Genomic DNA, 16319 nt, shown 5'->3' on the forward strand with positions numbered 1-16319 from the left:
CTGGTTTTGTTAGGCCAGTAGCAATGCACTTCCTAAGATTTCTTCTGTTTTAACTCAGTCTTTACCTGTGGAAGCTCTGCCAGTCTAGTCCTGTGAGTCTGAGGATGTCTACATTAAGGGGAAGACTGATGCTGCCACAGGTAATTTTCTGGGGTTTGATTTAGTGTGCCTAGAACAGGGGTTGGCAACCTGCAGCTCCGGAAGTGCATGCAGCTATTTAAGGGGCCACTTGCTGCTCCGAGCACTGCTGCCACTGACTCCACTTGTGGCTCTGGAGGCTGCCACCACTTAACAATGCCTGCAGTTAAAATGGAATTTAGTTTTTTCGTTTAAGCGATGGCAGCCTCCAGAGCCACTAAGCAGTCAGCCACAGAACGGGGGAAGCCAGCAGGGCAGGGAGCCACCCATGCACTCCACGTGGGGAAAGTCAGCCTGCAGGAGAGCTGCAGGGAGGGGAGGCTGAGCCTGCCCTTCCTGGAGCTGCACAGCCATGCTGAGAAGGAGGTGGCAGGGGGAACAGCAGGGGGGCAGGTAGCAGCTGTGAAGTAGCACCAGCAGCATGTGGAGCTAATCTGCTGAGGCAGGTAAATTCTGGAGATGGTGGGGGGTTAGGGGCTGAAGGAATTAAACCTGGGATGAGGGGCAGTTTGGGGTTCAGAGGAGATTAACCTGAAGATGGGGGGGCAGTTTGGGGCTGAGGGGGTTAAACCTGAGGATGTGGGGAGGGTTTGGGGGTTGAAGCAGGTAAATCCTGGAGATGGGGATAACAACTTTCTAATTGATACAAATCATTGCATGTGTGCGCGGCTCTTAAAACAGGGGTGGCAAAAAGTACAGTTTGACATTATTTATGAAGGACTGTCTTGTATTCACGTGCACTATGGCTCTTGAAGTATTGATTTTGTAACTGAAAAAAAATGGCTCTTCTTGCTATTTCAGTTGCAGACCTCTGACCGAGAAAGAACACACTAAATCAAACTGTGAGGGTGCCCCACTGACTACAACAAAGGGTCCTGTGGCACATTATAGACTAACAGAAAAGTTTTGAGCATGAGCTTTCGTGAGCACAGACTCACTTCTTCAGATGCTGGTCTTGGAAATCTGCAGGGCCAGGTATAAATAAGCCAGAGCAAGGGTGGGGATAACAAGGTTAGCTCAGTCAGCAAGGGTGAGGCTTACTACCAGCAGTTGATCTGGAGGTGTGAACACCAAGGGAGGGGAAGCTGCTTCTGTATTTAGCCAGCCATTCGCAGCCTTTGTTTAAGCCAGAGCTGAGGGCGTCGAATTTGCAGATGAATTGTAGCTCAGAAATTTCTCTTTGGAGTCTGGTCCTGAAATTTCTTTGCTCTAGGATAGCTACTTTTAAGTCTGCTACTGTGTGGCCTGGGAGACTGAAGTGCTCTCCTATAGGTTTTTGTATATTGCCATTTCTGATATCTGATTTGTGTACGTTTATTCTTTTACATAGAGACTGTCCAGTTTGTCCGATGTATATAGCAGAGGGGCATTGCTGGCACATGATGGCATAAATTATATTGGTAGATGTGTGGCTGAATGAACCCATGATGGTGTGGCTGATCTGCTTAGGGAGAGCACTTCAATTTCCCAGGCCACACAGCAGCAGACTTAAAAGTAGCTATCCTACAGCAAAGAAATTTCAGGACCAGACTCCAAAGAGAAATTTCTGAGCTACAATTCATCTGCAAATTCGACGCCCTCAGCTCTGGCTTAAACAAAGGCTGTGAATGGCTGGCTAAATACAGAAGCAGCTTCCCCTCCCTTGGTGTTCACACCTCCAGATCAACTGCTGGTAGTAAGCCTCACCCTTGCTGACTGAGCTAACCTTGTTATCCCCACCCTTGCTCTGGCTTATTTATACCTGGCCCTGCAGATTTCCAAGACCAGCATCTGAAGAAGTGAGTCTGTGCTCATGAAAGCTCATGCTCAAAACTTTTCTGTTAGTCTATAAGGTGCCAGAGGACCCTTCGTTGCTGTTACAGATCCAGACTAACACGGCTACCCCTCCGACCATTCACTACAGTACTCCTCGTGGCAGCGAGAAGTAAGGGAAGCAGATGAGACAGTTTTTCCTGTTGATCTCCCAGATCATGGCCATGCCAGAAATTTTATCTCAAGTATGTCAGCACCAGCACTGTACTGAGCAAAGATTACCAAACTATGCAATATGAATTGCCCACATTGCAATACAAGAGTGAATAGTGTTCAAAGGGCAGTAGCTCAGAGCACAATGTAACTCAGGTACAAGTTGTGATAACTCAAGGACTACTTGGAAGGGTTCTACAAAAATGCTTGCCAATATATGAGCACACATCAGCACCAGCTAACTTCAATAACACTTACTGGGAAGATCCATAAAACTACTAAGTTGTGTCTATATTTGCATTCCTCTTTCGAAAGAGGCATGCAAATGAGGTGCAGATTTACATATCTGGAACCTCATTTGCGTATTATTTTTTCGAAAGAAGAAAAGCAGTGAAGATGCGGCTCTTTTGTAAACCCCATCTTCGAAAGAACCCTTCTTCCCATAACAAGAGGGAAGAAGGGTTCTTTTGACGATGGGGGGTCCACATGTGCACTGCTTTGCTTCTTTCAAAAGAAGAATGCAAGTGTAGACACAGCCTTCTAGTATGTATCACAGAACTACTTAAATTCACCCTAAAAGCCTGGTGGGGGTATAACACAGAGTGAAGAGCACGCTTCAAGGCTCTGTCTACACTTATGAAAAACTTTGAAATGGCCACGTTAATGGCCAGATCAAAGAATACTAATGAGGCACAGAAATGCATATTCAACGTCTCATTAGCATGCCACCGGCTGCGGCACTTCAAAATTGCCAAGTTTCGCTCTCGCATGGCTCAGCTACATGAGGGTCCTTTTTGAAAGGACCTTACCAACATTGAAATCCCCTTATTCCTATGAGTTCAGGTATAAAACCAGTGAGTCATGATTCTTCTATTTGCATTACGACCAGAAAAATTCTCACTCTATTATTCATGGCATTTAGCTATGAAATACAGGTCAGGTTCTTTGTCATTGTAACCTCAAATTAATAGAAAAGGGAATACCTCTCAATTCTAGAAATAAGAGCATAACAACATAATATTGGCCACACAGGGTCAGACCAAAGGTCCATCTAGCCCAATATTCTGTTTTCTGACAGTGGCCAATGCCAGATGCCCCGGAGGAAGTGAACATAACAGGTAATCATTGAGTGAGCCCTCTCCACTCATCCATTTCTAGCTTCTGACAAACAGAAGCCAGGGATACTACTCCTATACATCCTAGCTAATACGTATTGATGGGACTAACCTTCACAAATTTATCTAGCTCTTTTTTGAACCCTGATAAAGTTCTGGTCTTCACAACATCCCCTGGCAAGGAGTCCCACAGGTTGACTGTGCTCTGTGTGAAGAAAAACTTCCTTTTTTTTGTTTTAAACCTGACATCTATTAATTCATTTGGTGTTCCCTGGTTCTTTTGTTATCAGAACAAGTAAATAACTTTTCCTTATTTGCTTTCTCCACACCTGTCATGATTTTGTAGACCTCTATCATATCCCCCTGTTAGTCTCCTCTTTTCTGAACTGAAAAGTCCCAGTCTTTTTGTGGCACCTTTTCCAAGCCCCTACTCATTTTTGTTGTGCTTTTCTGAACTTTTTCCAATGCCAATATATCTTTTTTGAGACATCTGTATGCACTGTACAAGATGAAGGTGTACCATGGATTTATAGAGCTAATAAGATATTCTTTGTCTCATTCTCTGTCCTTTTTTAAATGATTCCTAACATTCTGTTTGCTTCTTTGACTGCAATGCACATACTCTGTAATATCGCTTTCATCTCAACATGATCATGGAGAACACTAGTTTTGCTCTATAGCTGTCCTTTGCTAACTCTCAAAGTGCAGGAATTCTCAGACATTTTATTCTCTTAACAGAGAGATTCTTGGCCTCTCTTTCATCTATTTGCCGTCTAAAGCGTTCTTGGCTTTAATCTCTCCTTTTACCAGTGTAAAACTACAATGAAGATATAGAGTTAGAAGAGATGTAAATGGGAGGGGAAATTGGGCCCAACACCATCTACATTTAAGGACTACAAAAAATGGAAAACATAGCTATTTTCTAATACCAATTAAGAAATAGAAAAAAATCTTATGTGTAAATGAGCACGAGGCACTTGAATTTATCCAGAACTTAAAAGTAGTGGATAAAAAAGGAAGTTTTGTTTTAACAGAATATTAATTAAATATTACAGCATATGTACTTTCCCAGGCACCTTTAGTACCTTATTCTGAGTCCAGATACTTTATGTGAGGTATCAATTTTTTCTATCAATGATGACAACAATTGCTTAGTATACCATCATTTCTATAAAAGAAAATTTTGTACACTAGTTGGGCATTGCTGTGCAAGCTTCTGGAAAGGAAAGAATGTCCCTTATGTATCAAACTGTTGTTACAAAGTGGGTTAAATGTTCTTTTTAGACATTATGTTTTGCTAATTTCTGGGGAAGAGAATCCTACATCTGTATCTAAAGGCAGACTTCCAACTTTGCTTCTCTTCTCAAACAAAGATTTTTCTAATGTCATCTGGTAATCCAAATAAATCCAAATCCAAATAATTCCATAATTTAGGATGGTACATTTTTCGCTCCCCATTTTACCTAAAATATTTTCAGTAGAGCCACCAACTTAAAAACAGCTTCTAATTTTCTTCAGCTTCTAATATTACTTCTTTAACCAATGCCAAAAACTTCTGGCCTTTACCAGCCTCTTGGGTAAAGGGGAGGGAGTTGTGGGAAGCAAAACCCACACAGCAAAACATTAGACTCACAAGGTGGGTGAGATAAGACTTTTGACTGGACTACCTTCCATTGGTGACAAAGACAATTCTACCAAAAGGGGACAAGCTTAGGGAAGAGCCATAAAATTAGTGCTAGATGTTCAATTGCTCAGCTCCTGTAACTGGACACATTTTCAAAATATTCGGCCACCATCAGCTGACATTCAGAACAACAAATGTTGAGCACTTTTAAACTCCTGACCACTGCTTAAGTGCCTGAATTGAAGTTGTCGATAGCTGAGCTCTTGTGATATGTGTCTCCTTGGTTTTGTTTGTTACTCATAAAAGAAGGAAATTAGCCTGGCTAGCAGCAATTAACTTCTCCAACACTATTCTATTGCAGAATGTGGCCCAGCCAGTTTAGTGCTGTGACTCTTTTGAAAAAAAGACTCACAGTTACACGGGATTGTGGCAAACTATGTGTTATATGGATTGTCTATTGTACCTCAAATTAGCTGTACTTAATAACAAATGAAAAAGGACATAAACAAATACTTCAGCTACATACAGAAAACAAAATTAAATTAGAATAATACAAGCCATAAAGAGAAAAGCTATTCTTTAAAGTCTGGGATGTGTACAAAAGCTTATTCATGAGAACAATGATTTTAAAACTATTTCCACACAATATAATGTAGAAGTAAATAGTGTTCTGACCGGGGCAACCTAGTTTAGGTCACTACCTCATGCCTCAGTTACAACCTCAAAGGGCTCTAAACTGACAACTGCTTGTCAAGCTGTCAGAAGAGACCAGTACTACGTTTTCCAAAGTATGTTTAATGTGGTGGTTGTCATTATATTAAAAAAAAATCATAAATGTACTAAAATAATGATTACGTAATTGATGAGAGAACTGTACACAAGACATAAGCAGTATATTTCACGCGGGAAGAGACAAAAAGACTTCTGTTTAATAGATTATCTTATTTTGGACATGTAGCCAGACATGAACCCCCCATTTGGCCTTTTCTTCTTCTCCCCCCACTGGGAGAGACAGAGAGAGAGAGACAGAGAGGGAGACAGGCAGCCTGTGATGCCCTGGGAACGCAGGTGTGCTGTCTCACCCAGACTCTCCACCATACACAGAAACCAGACAGTGAATGGGCTAGCTAATGGCCGCCCTTCTGGCTGATATCAGTAATTGACATGCCTGATCACTGCTCCAGGAAAGACGGGGAACCTCCGCCCATCACCTCCAAAGGTGCCCAACTGTCCACAATTCACAGGTGCGAATTGAGCCTTGCACCTTCCCTGGGAAACCTGGGGTTCAAACACATTCCTCCCCGATTGGCCACATGAGACCAGGAAGAAGCCTACGTGACCAAAGAGGTATAAAGAGGGGTTTGGCAGCCCACCCCCTTTGAGCTCCAATCACCTACACCTGCTGGACAGGTCCGGTATTGACTCCCAAGACTGGGGACGCCTGGTTCATCTCTACTTCCTCCCAAGGGATTGAGAGAAAGATTCTGGTCACACCGGATCTATGAGGCAGGGGTAAGAATTATACCCGTATTACACTTCTTTCCTATAGGAATTGAGGGAAAGACTCTGGTTCTACCAGGTCTAAGAGGCAGGGGTAAAAATCACACCTGCAACGTGCCTTGCTTGTGTACACATTAATTGTATTAGTTTAAGCTAGCTAGTCTGTCTAAAACTTTTCTTAAGTTAAATTGTGTTGTTTCCCCTTTAAAAACCGCGGGTACTAACTGTTTTTGGCTATAAACTGCTAAAAACCATTAGCCTGTCAATCAAACTGCGGGAAGCCCTTATCTTATCTTTAAAACAGTTTACCGTTTAAATCTATTAGAAAACTGAGATTGGCCATTATCTTTTACATAGAACTGTAGAAATCATTATCTTGTCTGTCAAACCACAGGGTGTCCTTACCTTAATTGGCAAGCTGCGGTCAGCAATTACCTTCTGTAAACATTAGTAACCACAAGAAAATCATTATCCTGTCACTCAAACTCGGTGGCCATCTTGGTTTCATTCATAAATTTGGGCGGTCAGTTTAAAACCCCCTTTTACTCGCGGCAGCCGCTTCTGTTGTAAAATCGCTGCCAGCAGTTTCCTATTAACCACTGCTAAAGTTATAAACAAAAATTCACAATTGGGGTACTTTAATCATTTGTCTTAGTTAAATTGTTTCTATCTTTGTATAAACAAAAAGTAATTGTTAACGTCTCTAATAAGTGTAATTTTCCTCTTGCTGCTGTACCCGAACTAAATGCAAACCAAAGAACCCAGCCTGCCCTGGCTGCTTAGCGTAGCTACCAGCGCAGCATCATGCCCTTTGCCCCACCGGACCTTTAGCTGGCATCTGGGCATCGGCTCACAGGACATAAATTTATTTTGCCTTTCTTTCTTACAATCTCTTGTACAGTACCTTCTTATTCTTTGTTCATAGGTAGGGCCCCTCCAAATTCATGGCCATTAAAAATGTGTCACAGACTATGACATCTGGTCTCTCTCCACGAAATCGGGTCTTTTGTGTGCTTTTTGTATGCAGATTTCATGGCAAAAACTAGTGTTTCTCAAATTGGGGGTCCTGACCCAAAAAGGTATTTGCAAGAGGTTTTCCCAGGTTATTTTTGGAGGGTTGTGATATTGCCACCCTTACTTCTGCAATGCCTTCAAAGCTAGGCAGTCAAGCAATATCTACACTACAGATTTATGTCAAAATAACAGCTGTTATCTCAAAATAGCTTTGCTAGTGTATACGCTACGCATACACTATTTCAAAATAAATTCAAAATAGCAGGTGCTTCATTTCAAAATCAGTAACCCTCATTGAAGGAGGAATAACACCTATTTCAAAATAGCGATTTAGAAATAGGCACTGTTAAGACATGGAATAGTGCTATGTGGAAATAAGTCACAATGGCTGTGGCCCCTTTCAAAAGGAGTATGTAATACAGACATTCAAAAATACTAAAGAGGTGTGGATTTAAATATCTAGTGCCTCATTAGCATACTCCCTGGGGATCTCGCTTTTGAAAGAGGCTGCTTTCAAAATGCAAGCAGCCATGTAGCTGGGACTCCCTCAAAAAGAAACCCCGATTCCAAAAGCACCCTTCTTCCCAAAAAAAATTGTGAAGATGGGTACTTCAGAAATCAGGGTATCTTTCTGAGGAAACCGTGGCTACACGGCTGCTTGCATTTTAAAAGCAGCCCCTTTTGAAAGTGAGATCCCAAAGGATTATGCTAACAAGGCACAAGATATTTAAATCTGTGCCTAATTAGCATTTTTGAATGGCCGTATTTACATTCTCCTTCCAAAAGGGAGAGGCAGTGTAGCTACAGCCAATGACGTCCAATGTCTGTGTGTCCAGAAATGCCATTTTGAAATAGCTGGGTGCTATTTTGAAATACATTTTGTTGTGTTGCTGCCTTATTTCGAAATAAGGTGTTTTGAAATAGCTATTTCTAAATATCTTATTTTGAAATAACTCTGTAGTGTAGACATAGCCTCAGGCTGTGTCTACACTAGCAAGTACTTTCAAAAGAAATGGAAGCTCTTTCAAAATTCACTGCAGAGCATCTACACACAAAATGTGTTCTTTCTAAAAGAATTTAAAAAGAATGCAGCCCACCTTTTGAATTCACTCTTCCATTCCCGTATCAGGAAGAGTGCCCCTTTCTATAGGCTCTTTTGCAAGAGAATGTGTGTAGATACTCCATGGATCGCGATTTCAAAAGAGGAGGTCCTCTATGGTGCCAGTCAGCTGGAATGAGGAGACGCTTCTGCCAACACAAACAGGACTCTATGGTCTTTGTGTCCAGCTTCCTCTAAAGATGCAGGAACCCACAAACCCCGTGGCAGGAAGCTGAGAGAGTGCTGGTAACAGGACAGCATGAGGCTGCAGCAGCCCAATCTCCAGCCTGTCCTACAGCCAACAGAGGCACCTGATCCTTCCAAATGGCCAGCAGCCAAGAGCCCCGTGCTTCCTGGAGCTCCCCACAGAGCAGGCAGAAGGTGCCTAGGACCCCAGCCAGGGCCCCTAAAAAAGGGCCCCCTCATGGACAGAGGCGGAGATCAAAGACCTCCTCACACTGTGGGGTGACGAGGTCCTCTGGCACACAACAGGCCATTGTCGGAATGCTGCAGCATTTGTGCACCTGTCCACAGTCCTCATGTCCCGGGGAGCATCCCAGCCACACTGCTGACCAGGTACACTCCAAGGTTAAGGACTTAAGGCAGCTGCACTGCCAGGGGAGGGATCTAGCCAGTTGCTTGGGGGCCATGTGAGGAGGCAGCCAAAGTGTCCTTTCAGATGCCCAAATGCCCGTTCAACAGTGTTGTGACCTCAGTTCAGGAACTCATTAAAAATATCCTTGCTGGGGTCCGTATGTCCCATGTAGGGCCACATCAGCCTTGGGTGTAGGGGGAAGGTGGCATCAGCCACAATGCAAGGGGGCATGGTCAGGCCCCTGACTGGGAGGTCCCACTGAAGGATGTAGGTCCCCTCCTGTATCCTGTGGCCAAGCCAAGAGTTACCAAATATGCAGCCATCATGGGCTCGCCCAGAGTAGCCCACACACCTGCCCATAAAACACCCCTTGGTGTCCATGAGGTCCTGGAGCACCATGGAGTGGTACCCCTTCTGCTTGATGTATGTACCAGCACTGTGGTCCAGGGCCTGAATGGCAATGTGGGTCCCATCCAGAGCCTCGAAGCAGCTGGGGAAGCCCAGCTCAGTGAACCCTGCAAGGGCGATGTCGAGGTCCCCGACATGGACGACCCAGTGAAGGAGGATGGTGTTGATCACCCTGATGACCTGCATGGGGTGGAGGGAGAACACCCATGCCCACCTGGCCCCAGCCCCACCCTGCCTCTCTACCCCCTCCCCTCTGTCCTCCAGGGCCCCCCTGCCTGGAAGCCTCCTCCCCTCTCCCTGTGGCAGATGTCTGACCTGAGGATGGCTTACCTCCATAAGGACAGCCCCAACGGTGGCCTTGTCCACCCCAAACTGGTGGCCAACTAAGCAGTGGCTGTCCGGGGTGGCCAGCTTCCAGAGGGCAACGGCTACCCTCTTCTGCAGGGGAATCACGGGCCCTATCCAGGTGTTCTGGTGCTGGAAGGCTGGGGCAAGCCAGTGACATAGCTCCAGAAACATCTGCTTTGTCATGTGGAAGTTCTGGAGCTAGAGGTCATCATCTGAGTCCCCAGCACCAGCCGGTCCCACCATTCACTGCTGGTGGGATAACCCCACAAGCACCGATGACCCAGTAAGAGGGCATGGGCGTCACCCCACGAGGATGACCTGTAGCAGGGCAGCTATCAGGGTGGTCCCCTGGAGCTGCTAGGGGATAGCTACTAGCAACATGGCCAGCAGGCTAGCCACTGCCTTGAGGGGTGACAGATTGGGGAGCTGCTGGGGGTCTGTAGTTTTACCCAGTGTGGCTTCTCTCACTCTGAGGCATCTGTATGGCTTTGGGTAGCAAAGCAGCCCTCAGCGTGTTCAGGACAAGGGTGCTTGGGAGGGGCCCTTTAAGGGAGCAGCTGTTTGAGGCCCATGGAAGGGCTTGTCCACCATGCAACTCTGTCAGCAGTGTTTCCTGGTCCTTTCTTTCGAAAGAGTGCCCTGGGCTGTGTGGATGCCCCCCTTTCAAAAGAGCAGGCCAGTCTTTCAAAAGAGTGGTTTGTGACCTCGAGCCATTTTTTGTGTGTAGAAGCACAATTATGAGAGGCTATCTTTCAAAAGGTTGCTTTCGAAAGCTCGTCTTTCAAAACTGCGCTGTAGTGTAGACGTAGCTTCAGAGTGTGGTGGTTGTTGGCCAGGTGCCCAGACACAACTTTTTGTTTAGCATGGGGACATAGAACCATAGGACACTACAACTGGAAGGAACTGTGAGAGATCAAGTCCGGTCTCCTGCAAAACCAAGTCTACACACAAGGCTGTTTTTGTAATAAAAATACACACATACATATATAAAATTATTTCTATTTAAAAAGCAACAGCTGCCAAAACATTTTGGTAAGTTTTAAAGAGCAAACAGTGAGCTGTGTGTTCGTATATCAATTTTATCCACCTATTGTCTGCTATAGATAATATTTTTAAGGGTGATGTTTATTCTTTGTTCCTAAACATGCTGAAAAGTGGTTTTTTGGTTGTTTTCTCATAGAATCGAATAGCACTGAAACTGAGCAGTCTGTTTTAGTCTCACTCTTTTGTGTTTGTGGGGTGGGAGGAAATCTACACGTTGTCTTAACCCTCCTTTCCTTTCTCCATGAATCATTCACTATTTAGCAAGCTGTCAAAGGCTATCTGCTAGGCAACTTGAATCTATCAGTCCAGTGCTAAACTGGAGTGATTGTACTAAGAATAGAAGAGTTTGTCTAAATGGTGCAGATAATTTTATTCTTATGCATAAAACTAGACTGATGAAATATACTAGCATATTTACACGATAGATTCTCTGCATTACTTCAGTGATCATGAGGCAGACATTTGTTTGCCATGAATTGCAATAATCAACATATTACAGCAACGAAGGGTCCTGTGGCACCTTATAGACTAACAGAAAAGTTTAGAGCATGAGCTTTCGTGAGTTAACTCACTTCTTCAGATGCTCATGCTCTAAACTTTTCTGTTGGTCTATCAGGTGCCACAGGACCCTTCGTTGCTGCTACAGATCCAGACTAACACGGCTACCCCTCTGATACTTGACAACATATTACAGTTATTTATCTTCTTACCAGAAATGATTCCTGAAGATTTCGCAGCTGATGATCTCGAAGTTACACCATTTGCTATAGAGAAAAAAAAATATAACACAGTTTGTTGGAGGAAGCTGAATCTGTTCAAATAAAAATATAAGCATTTTTACTGGTCTTCAATGCACCAGCAATAACTTGTTAGTACTTACCAGTAGAGGGCAATGCCTACCTGCTAAAAGGACATTAACAGAATCTTGTAAAGCTCCAAGAAAACAGAGAGTTAAAAAATCTCTGTTGGAATACCAACGCAATCCTTAACAATATATGAATAGTAACAGAGAGGGAGCCGTGCTAGTCTATATACTATCAAAACAAAAAGCAGTCAAGTAGCACTTTAAAGCACTTTGAAGAGGGTCTGTCCCATGAAAGCTCACCTAATGAATTATTTTGCTAGTCTTTAAAGTGCTACTTGACTGCTTTTTGTCTTAACAATATATGGGGATCACTCTATGGCTACTGCTACACTAGTGAGTTTTGCTGACAAAGCCCTGATTTTGTCAACAAAACTGGTATAATGTCCACACACAAAAGTCAGCACTTCCGCCGACAACCTTCTACCTCTCCCAGCTGAGGAAGAACGCCTTTTGTCAGCAGGTTCTGTCAACAAAACAGCTGTGTGGACACTTTGGTGGGGGCCTTCTCTCAAAAGATAGGGCTTTCAGAATCATGGGCAGCTCTGTCTGCTGTGCTTCCAGTTGCCTGTTTTGTCGAGAGAGCAGCCAGGTGGAGCAGAGTGTTCTTCTTATAGGCTTTTGTGTGTGGCCACACTCTGTTGACAAAAGTTTTGTCAGAAAATCTCTTCCGACAGTGAGTTCTGTCAACAGATCACTGTAGTATAACTGCAGTCTGAGATTCTCACATTAACAGAGTCCCTTTTCTAAGGAAATTAAATAAATTGCATTACAAAATATAATGAAACCGCAGCTCATTTTTGCTAGACATGATATGTCGAGCTAAAGAAATAATCATGAAATACATCTAGATGGAAAGTATTCTCAGAGATTTAAAGCCATTCATGCATGTTTTATAGCCATTTCACCCTTCCCTCCCCATGCATTGGTTGCTAGTTTTAGCTAGCTAGTTCAATACTTCTTGATAAAGGTAAGGATTTTCTCAAGGAAAAAAATAATAATAATAAAAAGAAGGGCCAAATCACTTTAGTCTAACAAATACAATAGTCCTACTGAAAACAAATCAACTTCAGTGGAGTCATTGATTTAGCTAAAGTTTCACCAGATATTGGTTTTGTCAGTGGGACTCTGAAACAAGCAGGATTTGGCTCCCAACTTGGTGCCCTCAAAATGGGGCATGGTGAAAATTGCCTGGTAAGCCAAGTTGCTATGATTCAATATGAAATATGGAGAATTACTGTATATTTACATTAAGATCAAGCAGCCATAATATTCCCCAATGCAAAAAATACAGATATCTGTTTAAATGTTAGAGAGGACAGAATCAAATTACAATATTCCATCCCACAAGAAGCGTGTTCTGTAGAAATGCTGGGGGTTTAATATTATTGTATGTAAGCATTATGCCATCTATAAAACTATTTCTCACTCCATGTTTATCTTTATAGACGTTTCTTACAATGTAACATTACTGAAGTAATAGGTACAATTACTGTTGTGGGAATAATAGTGATGAGATGCTAAACAAAACAGCTTCTTGTAAAGGTGTTTGAAATACTATATTAACTATCTTCTTCTGCTTCTCCTATCAGCCGCAATTATCTCCACGCAAACATCCATCATCTTCAGTTGTCCAAGACAGCACTAAAACTTACCTATTTACCCTCTTGTTTGATGCAATCTAACCATAGCTCCCTCAGCTTTCCTCAAGGGGTTTTTTCGTTCCACTCTCACCTGCCATACTATCTTCCACAGCCTACAGGTACCCTTCAGTCACCATTTGCTTAGATCCAAACCAGTGAAGTCGTGTTTCCTGGGTTTTGTCCACTACATCATGGACTTTGATTTCCATCCTAATATTTTTATTTTGAAATCTGTCTCTTTGTGTAACTCCTCTTATGGGGAAAAGACATCTCATCTCAAAACACCTGTACCACTGAACCTATGACCTTTTTATTCCCATGCTTCTGCGCCATAACCTTTGCAGGTGCAGCATTGTTCTATAAAGTTGGGTTTTTAGTCTCAGTGGCATATGTTAGTCATACACAACCCTGGAGATATCTGTCCACATTCAGCACTCCCCACTCATGTTCAAACTCATCATCTCCCTGTGGCCCATTTGTTAAAGCACTAGAACTGATAGGCCTGATTTAGTCTCACTCACTCATTTCCTTGGGGCATCTCTACAGACCCACAGACCCTCAGTATTATTCCTGTTCACTTTCTTGCCATGCCAGTTTAGATGGTCAGACTTCTGTCTTGCTGTTTTTTCTAGGTCTTCTTTGAGGGTGCCCTTCTTCTGTCTCTTCTGTATATATCACCTTCTCACTTTTTCCGTTTGGGATCTTCTTGCTTATATAGTTATAGTTAATTAGCATGATAAACAGCAGCAGACTTATGGCCAACCTCTGGTGCTGTCTGACCCTCATTTTCAAAGGGACTTGTCATTTCAAAAGATATTCAGTTCACTGATTTTAGGTGAACAATATAGGGTATTCACTATAGTTATTAAATCCTCAGGCACTGCATATTTTCTCAGCACTAGTGTCAGAAACCTTCTGTCTACCTTAGTGTATGAGTTTCCTAGGTCTGTAGAAACCCAGAAGCTGCCCTCTCGGCACTCTAGTGCGTTCGAAGTGTGCAGGGTCCTTTCGAAAAGGACCCTGTGTAGACGAGCTACACACAATCGAAAGCAGCACTTTCAAAGTGCCACAGACACCATTATGCTAATGAGGTGCTGCATTATTCATGGTAGTGCCTCATTAGCATCCTTCAATTAAGTTCACTATCATGCCCCTTTCTGAGTTCTGCGGCTAGTGAAGACATAGCCTCTGAAAGTATTTTTCTATTACTTCTAGCAGTCTGCCCAATCATCATTTACAAATGGTATTAAGGTACCATCCTTCTTCCCTCTGCAACTTATTTTTGCAATGCTGTAGGTCTTTTTGTCAGTCGTCTGGGGTCATTTACAAGGGGGTGGGGTGTAAGAAGCATATAGGGCACTCTTTATGGCCTTCTTCATTGTTCTTATAACTTAGTTCCCCCCTTGTCCAACACCCTTACGGATTTTTTGCCACAAGAGGTCTGTCTTCAGTGTTGCTGTCTCACTACTTATTACTAGCAGCCCACAACTCAGCCCCTATGAGATTTCTTCGCCATCATCATATCACTTTGTCTCTGGTTTCCACCACAGATGTGTATGCAAACATATGACTCACTCTTTTTTGGAACCACGTACTGGTTGGCAAAACAAATGCCTAGTAGCACTTTCCCTTCCTCATTTATAGAGCATAGGCTGCATTTTTGTTAACACCTTTCATACCCTCACTCTTTTGCATCTGTTTGTGCATTCAGATCACACGAACCTTCAGGGGCAACTGTATCCACTAGACCCTGCAAGTCATGAAGGAGTCTCTTCTTTAACTCTTCCTCACATCCTTGTTGAACTGCCCATGCTAATATCACAAACATGACTTATACACCCTTCAAGTCTGTCACTTACTCCAGTAAATTTCAAACACCATTTATTTCAGATCCTCTCTAACAACCACCCTGACTCAGTAGTGCTCCCTTTTGTCACCTACGTGGAAAAGTGTGCAATCTAAGCCTAACTCATTTGCTGCATTCGCTGTCCATCGCTTTCTGTAGCTACAGAACATGGCACATCTCCTTACCATCAGCTACTTACCTTACCTATTTACCTACCTACCTTTCAATGTAACAATCTAAAATATGCAAATTAATTATTCAGATGGAAACAGCTAAATTAGCATAATTAGACTCAATCTGCAAAGTTGAAGTGGATGAGAAGGAGAATTACGCTCCAGTGCATAAGCAAGCTAGCATGAAAAGTATCCTCCATCTCCCGCACAGATTTGCTCACCACAGGCCGAGTCTTACTAAGTTCTGAGTAACTCTCGCTGAGCTCCTCAGTTCCAATTACATTAATGGGAACTGACCACACGGGGCTTCTTAATCTTGAAATGGACAGCTTCTCGCAGAGCAGTGCCCATGGAACTCACATCTCTTCTGTCCACTACAACAGTTGTGGTACCCTGAAAACTGCTATATAAAGAGGACATGCTCAACAGGAGAAAACAAATGAGCAGTAGCAGCAGCCTTTTTTAAAAAAAATAACAAAACCTACATATCCTAAGTACTCATATTCCCTAGGACTAAAACCTCCTACTCAGGTCACACCAACAGAAAACCATGAAAACAAATTTCTACTTTCCTCTCCTCATTCAGCCCACTGTGTGAATTTTGTGGTGCTTATCAGATCATGCCCCATTGATCTCTTATTGCAGTACCATACACGCAGAAAAGAACCCTGTTCCATAACTGGTGTTCTTCGAGATGTGTTGCTCATGTGCATTCCAAGCTGGGTGTGTGCTGGCACAGGCCCAGTAGCCGGAAGCTTTTTGCCCTAGCCAGTAGCCATAGGGTCAGTGCGGCGCTCCCTGGAGTGGCGCTGATATGGCAAGCAATATACACTCCGAACACCCAAAGTATGCAGACTCTGCTCCATAGGGGAGGCATGAGGCTTCGGGTAAAAGATCAATAGGGAAATGTCCTGGTTAACATGAAAGGGGGAGACCACCTTCAGC

At 43.3% G+C, this 16319-nt stretch overlaps 1 protein-coding gene across 1 annotated transcript in view; it reads right to left on the minus strand.

The window, feature by feature from the left end:
- ADGRG2 (adhesion G protein-coupled receptor G2) overlaps positions 1-16319 on the minus strand; it is a 138769-nt gene that overhangs the window by 62705 nt on the left and 59745 nt on the right. The window contains exon 3 of the mRNA XM_074987931.1: positions 11561-11614. Coding sequence (XP_074844032.1) covers positions 11561-11614 — 54 coding nt within the window. The remainder of the gene's footprint in view (positions 1-11560; positions 11615-16319) is intronic.

Source organism: Carettochelys insculpta, chromosome 1 (assembly GCF_033958435.1).
Source record: "Carettochelys insculpta isolate YL-2023 chromosome 1, ASM3395843v1, whole genome shotgun sequence".
Lineage (NCBI taxonomy): Eukaryota > Metazoa > Chordata > Testudines > Carettochelyidae > Carettochelys > Carettochelys insculpta.